General features: G+C 45.5%; 1 protein-coding gene across 1 annotated transcript in view; it reads right to left on the bottom strand.

Moving 5' to 3' along the window:
- LOC143930985 (uncharacterized) overlaps nucleotides 1–12,967 on the bottom strand; it is a 49,177-nt gene that overhangs the window by 10,023 nt on the left and 26,187 nt on the right. Inside the window, exon 6 of the mRNA XM_077455697.1 lies at nucleotides 1,215–1,348. Coding sequence (XP_077311823.1) covers nucleotides 1,215–1,348 — 134 coding nt within the window. The remainder of the gene's footprint in view (nucleotides 1–1,214; nucleotides 1,349–12,967) is intronic.

Genomic DNA, 12,967 nt, shown 5'->3' with positions numbered 1-12,967 from the left:
CTGTTGGGACTGCACTGATAATCAGGACACTAATAATCAGTGTACATGCCCCCTTTTTAGAAAAACTGGTTATCAGCTCACTTCTCCTCTCCTCTTGCTGTCAGCATGAGGAAAGGAAAGCCTGTGATCAGCTGCGATTGGATACAGGTGATCACATGGTAAAGAGCTGCCGATTGGCACTTTACCTCGATCTGTCATCAGAAGTGTCCCTCCAGACACAGAGAGCGCCGCCCGCGCCCCGCACTCATTCGACGGCCTCCCGGCTGCTCTGTAAGCTGTCATTCGGACAAAGCACGGTCGGTGAGTGGTTAAGCCATCATTTTCTAGTAAGCACTGCATTATGTCACACTTACCTTTAGAACAGATCCCTCCAGGGGCGCCCTGTCACCACTGACAGGGATTCCATCTTCCCCCGGTCTTCTTCCCGGGTTCAACGAAGGAAGAAACTGGCTGCACACCGACGTGGTTGAAGTCCATTTCTTCCGGGGTTCACAGGCTCTGTCTGTCTGATTGGCTGAGCCGCGGTGACGTCACGGGCACGGCAAAGATCTTCATAGTTTCATAGTTAGTAAGGTTGAATAAAGACACCAGTCCATCCAGTGTGTGTCTACCCCTATCCCTGTACATTGCACACTCTCATTGGTCCCTACCCTCAATCCCACAATCCAAGGTCCCCATTCATATACTAGGGGCCAATTTTTTTTTTTGGACAGAAGCCAATTAACCTACCTGCATGTCTTTGGAGTGTGGGAGGAAACCGGAGTACCCGGCGGAAACCCACGCAGGCACAGGGAGAACATGCAAACTCCAGGCAGGTAGTGTCGTGGTTGGGGATTCGAACCAGTGACCCTTTTTTTACTGCTAGGTGAGAGTGCTAACCACTACACCACTGTGCTGGGCTGGGTATGCCATTCCTACAGAGTGCATGGGCCCGGCGAGGTCACCAGCTGGAATATCTCCTAAATGGTGCAGGTTTAGGTGATATTATACAGATAAGTCTTATTATAAGCGTACCTGTAGGTAAAAATGGCACAAAAGACTTTACTGCAACTTCAAGCGGTGTGCGCGGGCATTTTTATTTATTTTTTTCATATTTTTGATGTCGCTTCAAGCAGGTTTTGCATCCCCGACTCGTATGGCAGCGCAAAAGCCAATGGACATAGGCCCCCCCCCCGAATGTGGCCTTTTTTTTTTTTCTTTTTTTTTTTACTCACTTGGATGAATTGAAGACGTTCTCCTCTGGCCCTCTCTATCTGGTACTCCTCATCCAGGTCAGACAGCCTCTGGGAAAGTTCTAGAATCCTCTTCTGGGAGGACTCCTGTTCAGCATGTAGCAAAGTCACTTCATCTGCAAAACACAAGAAACGCCGGTGAGATCACCTCGAAAAACGGCCATAAAAACGTGAAAAAGGGGGTAACTAACGTGCAAACCTAAACTACACCAGACAATATAAAATGAGGAGCTGCCAACATGAAAGGTGTTCTCACACAAATGAAAAAAGAAAGTACGTGGCGCCAACTCAACTGAATAAAATATAAAATGATCAAAGTATAATCAATCAATCTATACAAAGTATAAAAATAGCACTTATAAAAATATATTATTAAGAACGCTCTAATGGTGGATTATACCCATCAGATCGCTCTTAACCACTTCGCTCCCAGGCCAATTCTGACATTTCTCTCCTACATGTAAAAATTCTGAATTTTTTTTTTTGCTAGAAAATTACATAGAACACCCAAACATTATATATGTTTTTTTTTTCTCGCACGGTATTTTGCGCAGCAATTTTTCGAACACGTTTTTTTTTTTTCAGTTTCATGTTTTAACCACTTGCTTACTGGGCACTTAAACCCCCCTCAGTCCCAGACCAATTTTCAGCTTTCAGCGCTGATGCACTTTGAATGACAATTACGCGGTCATACAACACTGTACCCAAATGAAATTTTTATCATTTTTTTCCCACAAATAGAGCTTTCTTTTGGTGGTATTTAATTACAGCTCGGAGTTTTATTTTTTGCAAAAAAAAAATAAAAATCATGTTTAATAGTTTGTTATAAAATTTTGCAAACGGGTCATTTTTCTCCTTCATTGGCTGCATTGGTGGGCACTGATAGGCACAGATAAGGCGGCACCGATGGGCACAGATAAGGCGGCACTGATGGGCAAAGATGGGCACAGATGGGTGGCACGGATGGGCACTGATAGGTACCACTGATAGATGGGACTGATGGGCACTGATAGGTGGCTCTGATAGGTGGCACTGCTGGGCACTGGTAGATGACACTGATGGGCACTGGGGTGCAGCACCTTTGAGGCAGATTGTGGGCACTGCTGGGTGGCACTGACGGGGGGCACTTACTTTTTAAACATGTGGCACTGCAGGGGGAAGGTGGGCACTGGCAGGGGGCAGGTGGGCACTAGCAGGGCTGTCAGTGATCGGGACTGATGTCCCGATCACGGCCGCCGGTGATAGGCTTTTTTTTTCTCAGAATAATAGCCGATTACCGGCTCCTTTATATCACATGATCAGCTGTCATTGGCTGACAGCTGATCACGTGATAAGGCGAGTCTCGTAGACTCGCCAATCACAGGGGGCTCGCAGGCCGCTCGTGCACGGGACGACGTCAATAGACGTAGTCCCAGGAAAGGGAGATCCGCGCTGTAGCCGTCATTTGGCTATACCGCGGATCTCAATTGGTTAAAAAAAAACAGTAAAGTTAGCCCAATTTTTTTGCATAATGTGAAAGATGAAGATACGCCGAGTAAATAAATACCCAACACCAGGGGTTGACAAATTTGCTTGGAATCTAGGAGCCAGCTAAAAAAGTTAGGAGCCGGGTCCGTGACGGCGATCCGGACCTGTCCCTGGCCTGACATGGAGACGAGTGAGGGGAAGATAGCGCCCCCACCCCCCCCGTCTCCAAGTCATTGCCCATAGCTCTTAGAGGGACATTTTTTTTTTTTTCAAATGACAATTTTTTTTAAATTGCATTTAAGTGTAAATATGAGATGTGAGGTCTCTCTGACCCCCCGGATCTCAGATACAAGAGGACCTGTCATGCTTTTTTCTATTACAAGGGATTTTTACATTCCTTGTAATAGGAATAAAAGTGACACACATTTTTTTTTCAAAGACCAGTGAAAAAAATAAAAGTTAAAATAAGAAAAAAAAATTATTTTAAACGCGCCCTGTCCTGCCAAGCTTGCGTGCAGAAGCCAACGCATATATGAAAGCGGTGTTCAAACCACACATGTGAGGTATCGCTGCGGTAGAGTGAGAGCAATAATTCTAGCCCCAGACCTCCTCTGTAATTTAAAACGTGCAACCTGTAGAATTTTTTAAACGTCGCCTATGGAGATTTTAAAGGGTAAAAGTTTGTCGCCATTCCATGAGCGGGCGCAATTTTGAAGCGTGACATGTTGGGTATCGATTTACTCGACGTAACATTATCTTTCACAATATAAAAAAAAATTGGGCTAACTTTACTGTTGTCTTATTTTTATTTTTTTATTAAATATATTTTCCCCAAAAAAGTGCGCTTGTAAGTCCGCTGTGCAAATACGGTGTGACAGACAGTATTGCAACGACCACCATTTTATTCTCTAGGGTGTTAGAATAAAATATATATATATATATATATATATATATATATATATATATATATATATATATATATATATATATGTTTAGGGGTTCTGAGTAAAGGGAAGGAGATAGGCTGGCAGGCAGGGGAAGCTCTATTAGCATTGCTGGTTGTAATTCCAACGGCCACCACAAGAAGGCGCCAGATTCCAGAAGGAACCATAGGATTGTAGAAGGCCTCAAAGCCGGGGGCTCAATTACCGGCCAACGCCGGCCAACGGCGGCAATTTGCTGGTCAAAGACCAGACCACTTTTTGCGATTCGGCAGTGCGTTGCTTTAACTGACAACTGCGCGTTCGTGCGACGTGGCTCCCAAACAAAATTGACGTCCTTTTTTTCCCACAAATAGAGCTTTCTTTTGGTGGTATTTGATCACACCTGCGGTTTTTATTTTTTGCGCTATAAACAAAAATAGAGCGACAATTTTGAAAAAAACGCATTATTTTTTACTTTTTGTTATAATAAATATCCCCCAAAAATATATATAAAAAAATTTTTTTCCCTCAGTTTAGGCCGATACGTATTCTTCTACATATTTTTGGTAAAAAAAAAATCGCAACAAGCGATTATTGATTGGTTTGCGCAAAAGTTATAGCGTTTACAAAATAGGGGATAGTTTTATAGCATTTTTATTAATAATTTTTTATTATTTTTTTTTTACTAGTAATGGCGGCGATCAGCGATTTTTATTGTGACTGCGACATTGTGGGGGACCCATCGGTCATTTTTGACACATTTTTGGGACCATTGTCATTTATATAGTAATCAGTGCTATATAAATGCAGTGATTCCTGTGTAAATGACACTGGCAGTGAAGGGGTTAACCAGTGGGTGGCAGTGTAGGGGTTAAGTGTTCCTAGGGGTGTGTTACTAACTGTGGGGGGGGCTGGGCTTTCATTTAGTGAACACTGATCTCTGCTCCAATCACATGGAGCAGAGATCAGCGTCACTAGTTGCTAGGCAGAATGGAGAGATGCTGTTTACTCTGCATTTCCTCCATTCGGCCGCTCCGTGAGACGATCGCGGGGATGCCCGCGGCGATAGAGTCCGCGGGTCCCGCGACCGGACTCGCGGGGGTCCCGACCAGCGATGGCAGGGCGGCAAATTTAAAGGGACGTACAGGTACGCCCATTTGCCTGCCCGTGCCATTCTGTCGACGTACATAGTCGCGTGCTGTTCGGCAAGTGGTTAAAAAAAAAAAAAAAATGGATTACTTTTATTCCTATTACAAGGAATGTAAACATTATTTGAATGCAGAGGCCGGGCGTGATGTCATAACATCGCGCCTGGCCTCCGAACGATCATAGAGACTCCGGCGACCATCTGGTCCGCCGGAAATCTCTATGATCACCATCCGGGGGGCCGGCGGATCCCATGACCGACTCACCGATGGAAGCAGTGAGTTGGTAGAAGCACCGGAGGGCGGCGGGGGGGGGGGGCATCCCCTCCCGCCGCCCGTAAGAACGATCAATCAGCGGAACAGCCGCTATGATCGTTCTTATGGTGCAGGGAATCGCCGGCTGAAAATGCCGATATCAGAATGATGTCTGTAGCCTCGGGCATCGTTCAGATATACCCCACGGAATGTCAAGCACGTCCACCCGGCGCAAGGTGGTTAATAATATTTTTATGCTTTTGTTTTAATCCTTTATAAAATGTTACATGAATTGTGTAGGAGGATTCCCAGCATATTGGTATCAAGCTATTGAAAATTCAGAGAGAACTTGTAGTTTTTCTAATTATTGCTGTTGCTATGACAGCAGAACTCACTATATAAAACCGGCAATGGACACCCGACTCCATTACCCTTTGATGAAGTCACGTGTTCGGTGACGCAACGCGCCAGGGAGGAGCCGGGTGTCGCCACTTCCGGTTCGCCGGCGAGACCGAAAGTTCCTTTACTAAGCTGTATCGTGTATTTTGAACTGTAAGTTATTACGTGTTTTTTTTTTATGGAGCCCCCCCCCCCCCTTCTCTATTGCATGTTAATACCGCATTGGTTGAGCCTGAAACCCACCCTGGTACCGGCATTGTTGTGGATATCTGTGGGAGTCGATCGATCGCCGAGGATCCAGCGTTTATCCTTATAAAAGGCCCGATTTGACCTGTAGGGGGTCTTATTATGAGGCGAGAGGCTGGGGCAAATGAGTGGCGCACATCGGAGGGTGATAACAATTGGATGAAGTGGAATCCCTTTCGGTTACTTTGCACTTTTTTTCCCTTATGAACTGTCACTTGGAGACTTTCTGTACTGGACTTTATTATTGCACGATTATCACTTTTGGAGCATTTTTTGCACTTTATTCTTGCCCTTTGAAAGTCATTGTTGTGATGTGGTCATATACATTGATGCGATGTGGCCATATACATTGTTGCGATGTGGCCATATACATTGTTGCGATGCGGCCATATACATTGATGCGATGTGGTCATATACATTGTTGCGATGTGGTCATATACATTGTTGCGATGTGGTCATATACATTGATGCGATGTGGCCATATACATTGTTGCGATGTGGTCATATACATTGTTGCGATGTGGTCATATACATTGATGCGATGTGGCCATATACATTGTTGCGATGTGGTCATATACATTGTTGCGATGTGGTCATATACATTGTTGCGATGTGGTCATATACATTGATGCGATGTGGCCATATACATTGTTGCGATGTGGCCATATACATTGTTGCGATGTGGTCATATACATTGATGCGATGTGGTCATATACATTGTTGCGATGTGGTCATATACATTGTTGCGATGTGGTCATATACATTGTTGCGATGTGGTCATATACATTGTTGCGATGTGGTCATATACATTGATGCGATGTGGTCATATACATTGTTGCGATGTGGCCATATACATTGATGCGATGTGGCCATATACATTGTTGCGATGCGGCCACGGAAGTGCTATTTTTATAGTTTGTATATTGAGCGTATAGATTCATTAATTATACCTTGATCATTTAAAAAAAAAAAATTCACACAAATATTTTTTTTTTGGTGGTATTTAACCACCTTCAGACCGGACCATTTTGCTGGTAAATGACCAGAGGTCTTTTTACAATTTGGCACTGCGCTGCTTTAACTGGTAATTGCGCGGTCATGCAATGTTGTACCCAAACAAAATTTGCGTCCTTTTTTTCCCACAAATAGAGCTTTCTTTTAAAAGGTATTTGACTGACTCTGCGATTTTTATTTTTTTGCGATATAAACGTAAAAAGACCGCAAATTTTGAAAAAAAATGATATTTTCTACTTTTTGTTATTAGAAAAATCCAATAAACTCAACTTTAGTCATACATTTAGGCCAAAATGTATTCAGCCACATGTCTTTGGTAAAAAAAAAAGTCAATAACTGTATATTTATTGGTTTGCGCAAAAGTTGTCACATCTACAAACTAAGGTACGTTTTCTGGAATTTACGCAGCTTTTAGTTTACGACTGCCTATCTCATTTCTTGAGGTGCTAAAATGGCAGGGCAGTACAAAACCCCCCCAAATGACCCCATTTTGGAAAGTAGACCCCCTAAGGAAATTGATAAGAGGCATGTTGAGCCCATTGAATATTTTATTTTTTTGCCTCAAGCGATTGAATAATGACAAAAAAAAAATTTTTTTTTTTTTTTTTTTTTACACAAAGTTGTCACTAAATGATATATTGCTCACACATGCTATGGGCATATGTGAAATGACACCCCAAAATAAATTCTGCTGCTTCTCCTGAGTACGGGGATACCACATGTGTGGGACTTTTTGGAAGCCTAGCCGCGTACGGGGCCCCGAAAACCAAGCACCGCCTTCAGGCTTTCTAAGGGCATACATTTGTAATTTCACTCCTCACTACCTATCACAGTTTTGAAGGCCATAAAATGCCAAGATGGCACAAAACCCCCACAAATGACCCCATTTTAGAAAGTAGACACCCCAAGCTATTTGCTGAGAGGCATGTTGAGTCCATGGAATATTTTATATTTTGCCACAAGTTGCGGGAAAATTACAAACTTTTATTTATTTATTTATTTTTTTCACAAAGTTGTCACTAAATGATATATTTCTCACACATGCTATGGGCATATGTGAAATGACACCCCAAAATAAATTTTGCTGCTTCTCCTGAGTACGGGGATACCACATATGTGGGACTTTTTGGAAGCCTAGCCGCGTACGGGGCCCCGAAAGCCAAGAACCGCCTTCAGGCTTTCTAAGGGCGTAAATTTTTGATTTCACTCCTCACCACCTATTACAGTTTTGAAGGTCATAAAATGCCAAGATGGCACAAAAACCCCCACAAATGACCCCATTTTAGAAAGTAGACACCCCAAGCTATTTGCTGAGAGGCATGTTGAGTCCATGGAATATTTTATATTTTGCCACAAGTTGCGGGAAAATTACAAACTTTTATTTTATTTTTATTTTTTTTTCACAAAGTTGTCACTAAATGATATATTTCTCACACATGCTATGGGCATATGTGAAATGACACCCCAAAATAAATTCTGCTGCTTCTCCTGAGTACGGGGATACCACATGTGTGGGATTTTTTGGGAGCCTAGCCGCGTACGGGGCCCCGAAAACCAAGAACCGCCTTCAGGATTTCTAAGGGTGTAAATTTTTGATTTCACTCCTCACTACCCATCGCAGTTTTGAAGGCCATAAAATGCCAAGATGGCACAAACCCCCCCCCCCCCCCCCCCAAATGACCCCATTTTGGAAAGTAGACACCCCTAAATTTAGGGGTACACTAGTGAGACTCACAGGTAAAAAAGCACCTAGGCTGTCAGCGACTGTATCAAAACGCTACAAAAAAAACTGTTAGCGATGGCAAAGATCAGGCCTGACTCTGCGAACGCTGCAGTTATGTGTGTTGTGTTTTGTAAGTGACAGTGATCGATCGATACTGCACTTGGGTGGGCTGGGCTGGGCTTGGCGGAGGGGCTAAACGCAGGTGCTAGCGGGTATCTGGGCTGATCCCGCTAACAATGCGTTTTGGGAAACCTAAACTGCTGGCGACGCTAGTATAGATCTGATCAGATACTATATTACTAAGGGAGGTGTATGCTTTGTGAGTGGGTGTTAGCGGTACTGGCACTAACCTGACGCTGCCTGGGGCGACACAGACCTTATCTGACCCTCAAACTTATATCACCCGCCGGGTGATCAGGGGGTTAAACCTTTATTAGGTAATAAATGGCGGGTGCCCTGAAACTATAAAAAATAACTAACCAACCAGCGTCACCTGTAACAGTTATATGGTGATCACTGGTGAAAGGGTTAACTAGGGGGCAATCAGGGGGCTTTATGCGGTAGTATATGGGGGTCCCTGGCGATATAAAAAGCTGCGGCGAACCTAAATACCTACCTGCCTAACTAGCGTCACCTGTGACACTAATACAGCGATCAGAAAAACGATCGCTTATTAGGCTGGGTTCACACTGGAGCGATGCGGGAACGCCACAAATCCGCGGCGGGTTCCCGCATCGCATGCCTCCCGGCGGCAGTTCACACTGCCCTATGCGAACTGCTGGGAGTGTCAGTGAAATGTTAATGACACCCCCAGATCAGTTCGCATATCGCAGTGCGATCTGCAAACTCGGATCGCATGGTGTGAACACCCATGCGATCCGATTCTGCTGCGGACCAAAAAAAGGGTCCCGTGCGAGTTTGCGGCGGGTGCGACACGAATTCAGCCATACTATCTGTATACTATCTGTATACTATCTGTATACTATCTGTATGGCTGAACTCGCATCGCACAGAGATCGGATGTGATTTGCACTGCAGTGCGGTGCGAATCACATCCGTTCTCATAAACCGCTGCAATGTGAACCCAGCCTTAGTGACACTGGCGACGGGGGGTGATCACGGGGGTTAAACCTTTATTGGGGGGGTTAGGGGGGTACCCTAGAACTAAAGGGGGCTAACCCTAACTGCCCTAACAGTTATTACAGTCACAAATGACACCAATGCAAAAAAAAAAATGCAATTGGTGTCACTGTGACTGGGGGTGCAGGGGTGATTGGGGGGGTGATCGGGGGGGGGGGGGGTGTGAGTGTGCCTGGCATGTTCTACTGTGCAGTGTAGTGTTAGTGCAACTCACCGATCCTCTCTCCTCGGTGCCGGAACGAAAAATACCAACACGGAGGAGAAATTACATCACTTCCTCTCCTGTGTTTACATTACAGGAGAGGAAGTGATGTCATGCTGCACTTCCATTCGTCAGGAGTGATCGCGAGGGGGTGGCCATGAATGAATGGCCGCCCCCTCATCCCGGATCGCTCCTGAGCGGATTCCGACCGCCGCTGGCACCGGGGGGGGGGGGGGGCCCGATCCGCGGAAGGCAGGGACGTACAGGTACGCCCATATGCCTGCCCGTGCCATTCTGTCGACATACATCGTCGTGCGGCGGCCGGCAACTGGTTAAAGGGTAACTCCACAAAGACTGAAAATGTTGAAAACAAAATGCGTCTCTTTGTGTAATAAAATGTTGCAAATAAATTAAGGCAAAAACTGCGTTCTGCTATTGTTTTTTTTGGGGCTGAAGATAACCCAAATCAGTGAATATTAGTTAGTCTGTAGGAAAGTTATACAGTCCAAAAACGATGGGTATCTGATAAATCGATCAGTTCTGATGTACTGACGGCCGATCTCATTTATTGAGGCCCGGAAATGTAAGAACAGTACAAATAACCCCCAAATCACCCCTTTTAGAAACTAGAGACAGTCCAAGGTATTAATAAGAAGCATGTCACCAACGAAGGGGCACAATTCCTCCCAATGACACCAACGATAGGGCATATTTCCTCCCAATAACATCGATCATGAGGCCCAATTCCTACCAATGACACCAACGATTTGACAAAATTTCCTCCCAATGACACCAACAATGAGGCCCAATGTCACCAATGATGGGGCATAGTTCTTCCCAATGACACCAACGATAGGGCCCAATGTTACCAATGATGTGGCATAGTTCCTCCCAATGACACCAACGATGGGGCCCAATGTTACCAATGATGGGGCATAGTTCCTCCCAAAGACACCAACGATGGGACCCAAATGACACCAAGGATGTGGCATAGTTTCTCCCAATAACGCCAACGATAGGGCCCAATGTTACCAATGATGGGGCATAGTTCTTCCCAATGACACCAACAATGGGGCTCAATGTTACCAATGATGGGGCATAGTTACTCCCAAAGACACCAACGATGGGACCCAAATGACACCAAGGATGGGGCATAGATCCTTCCAATAACACCAACGATAGGGCCAAATGACACCAAGGATGTGGCATAGTTCCTCCCAATGACACCAACGATGGGGCCCAATGTTACCAATGATGGGGCATAGTTCCTCCCAAAGACACCAACGATGGGACCCAAATGACACCAAGGATGTGGCATAGTTTCTCCCAATAACGCCAACGATAGGGCCCAATGTTACCAATGATGGGGCATAGTTCTTCCCAATGACACCAACAATGGGGCTCAATGTTACCAATGATGGGGCATAGTTCCTCCCAAAGACACCAACGATGGGACCCAAATGACACCAAGGATGTGGCATAGTTTCTCCCAATAACGCCAACGATAGGGCCCAATGTTACCAATGATGGGGCATAGTTCTTCCCAATGACACCAACGATGGGGCATAGTTCTTCCCAATGACACCAACGATGGGGCCCAATGTCACCAATGATGGGGCATAGTTCTTCCCAATGACACCAACGATGGGGCTCAATGTTACCAATGATGGGGCATAGTTCTTCCCAATGACACCAACGATGGGGCTCAATGTTACCAATGATGGGGCATAGTTCCTCCCAAAGACACCAACGATGGGGCCCAAATGACACCAAGGATGTGGCATAGTTTCTCCCAATAACACCAACGAAAGGGCCCAATGTTACCAATGATGGGGCATAGTTCTTCCCAATGACACCAACGATAGGGCCCAATGTTACCAATGATGGGGCATAGTTCCTCCCAAAGACACCAACGATAGGGCCCAATGTTACCAATGATGGGGCATAGTTCTTCCCAATGACACCAACGATGGGGCCCAATGTCACCAATGATGGGGCATAGTTCTTCCCAATGACACCAACGATGGGGCTCAATGTTACCAATGATGGGGCATAGTTCTTCCCAATGACACCAACGATGGGGCTCAATGTTACCAATGATGGGGCATAGTTCCTCCCAAAGACACCAACGATGGGGCCCAAATGACACCAAGGATGTGGCATAGTTTCTCCCAATAACACCAACGAAAGGGCCCAATGTTACCAATGATGGGGCATAGTTCTTCCCAATGACACCAACGATAGGGCCCAATGTTACCAATGATGGGGCATAGTTCCTCCCAAAGACACCAACGATAGGGCCCAATGTTACCAATGATGGGGCATAGTTCTTCCCAATGACACCAACGATAGGGCCCAATGTTACCAATGATGGGGCATAGTTCTTCCCAATGACACCAATGATGGGGCATAGTTCTTCCCAATGACACCAACGATGGGGCCCAATGTCACCAATGATGGGGCATAGTTCTTCCCAATGACACCAACGATAGGGCCCAATGTTACCAATGATGGGGCATAGTTCTTCCCAATGACAACAACGATGGGGCATAGTTCTTCCCAATGACACCAACGATGGGGCCCAATGTTACCAATGATGGGGCATAGTTCCTCCCAAAGACACCAACGATGGGACCCAAATGACACCAAGGATGTGGCATAGTTTCTCCCAATAACGCCAACGATAGGGCCCAATGTTACCAATGATGGGGCATAGTTCTTCCCAATGACACCAACGATGGGGCTCAATGTCACCAATGATGGGGCATAGTTCTTCCCAATGACACCAACGATGGGGCATAGTTCTTCCCAATGACACCAACGATGGGGCCCAATGTTACCAATGATGGGGCATAGTTCTTCCCAATGACACCAACGATGGGGCATAGTTCTTCCCAATGACACCAACGATGGGGCCCAATGTCACCAATGATGGGGCATAGTTCTTCCCAATGACACCAACGATGGGGCTCAATGTTACCAATGATGGGGCATAGTTCCTCCCAAAGACAACAACGATGGGGCCCAAATGACACCAAGGATGTGGCATAGTTCCTCCCAATAACGCCAACGATAGGGCCCAATGTTACCAATGATGGGGCATAGTTCTTCCCAATGACACCAACGATAGGGCTCAATGTTACCAATGATGGGGCATAGTTCTTCCCAATGACACCAATGATGGGGCATAGTTCTTCCCAATGACACCAACGATGGGGCCC

Source organism: Lithobates pipiens, unplaced genomic scaffold, assembly GCF_037356315.1.
Source record: "Lithobates pipiens isolate NorthernLeopardFrog02 unplaced genomic scaffold, aLitPip1_a1.2 Scaffold_25, whole genome shotgun sequence".
NCBI classification, from domain to species: Eukaryota; Metazoa; Chordata; class Amphibia; order Anura; family Ranidae; genus Lithobates; species Lithobates pipiens.
This window is presented reverse-complemented; position numbering and strand designations above follow the sequence as displayed.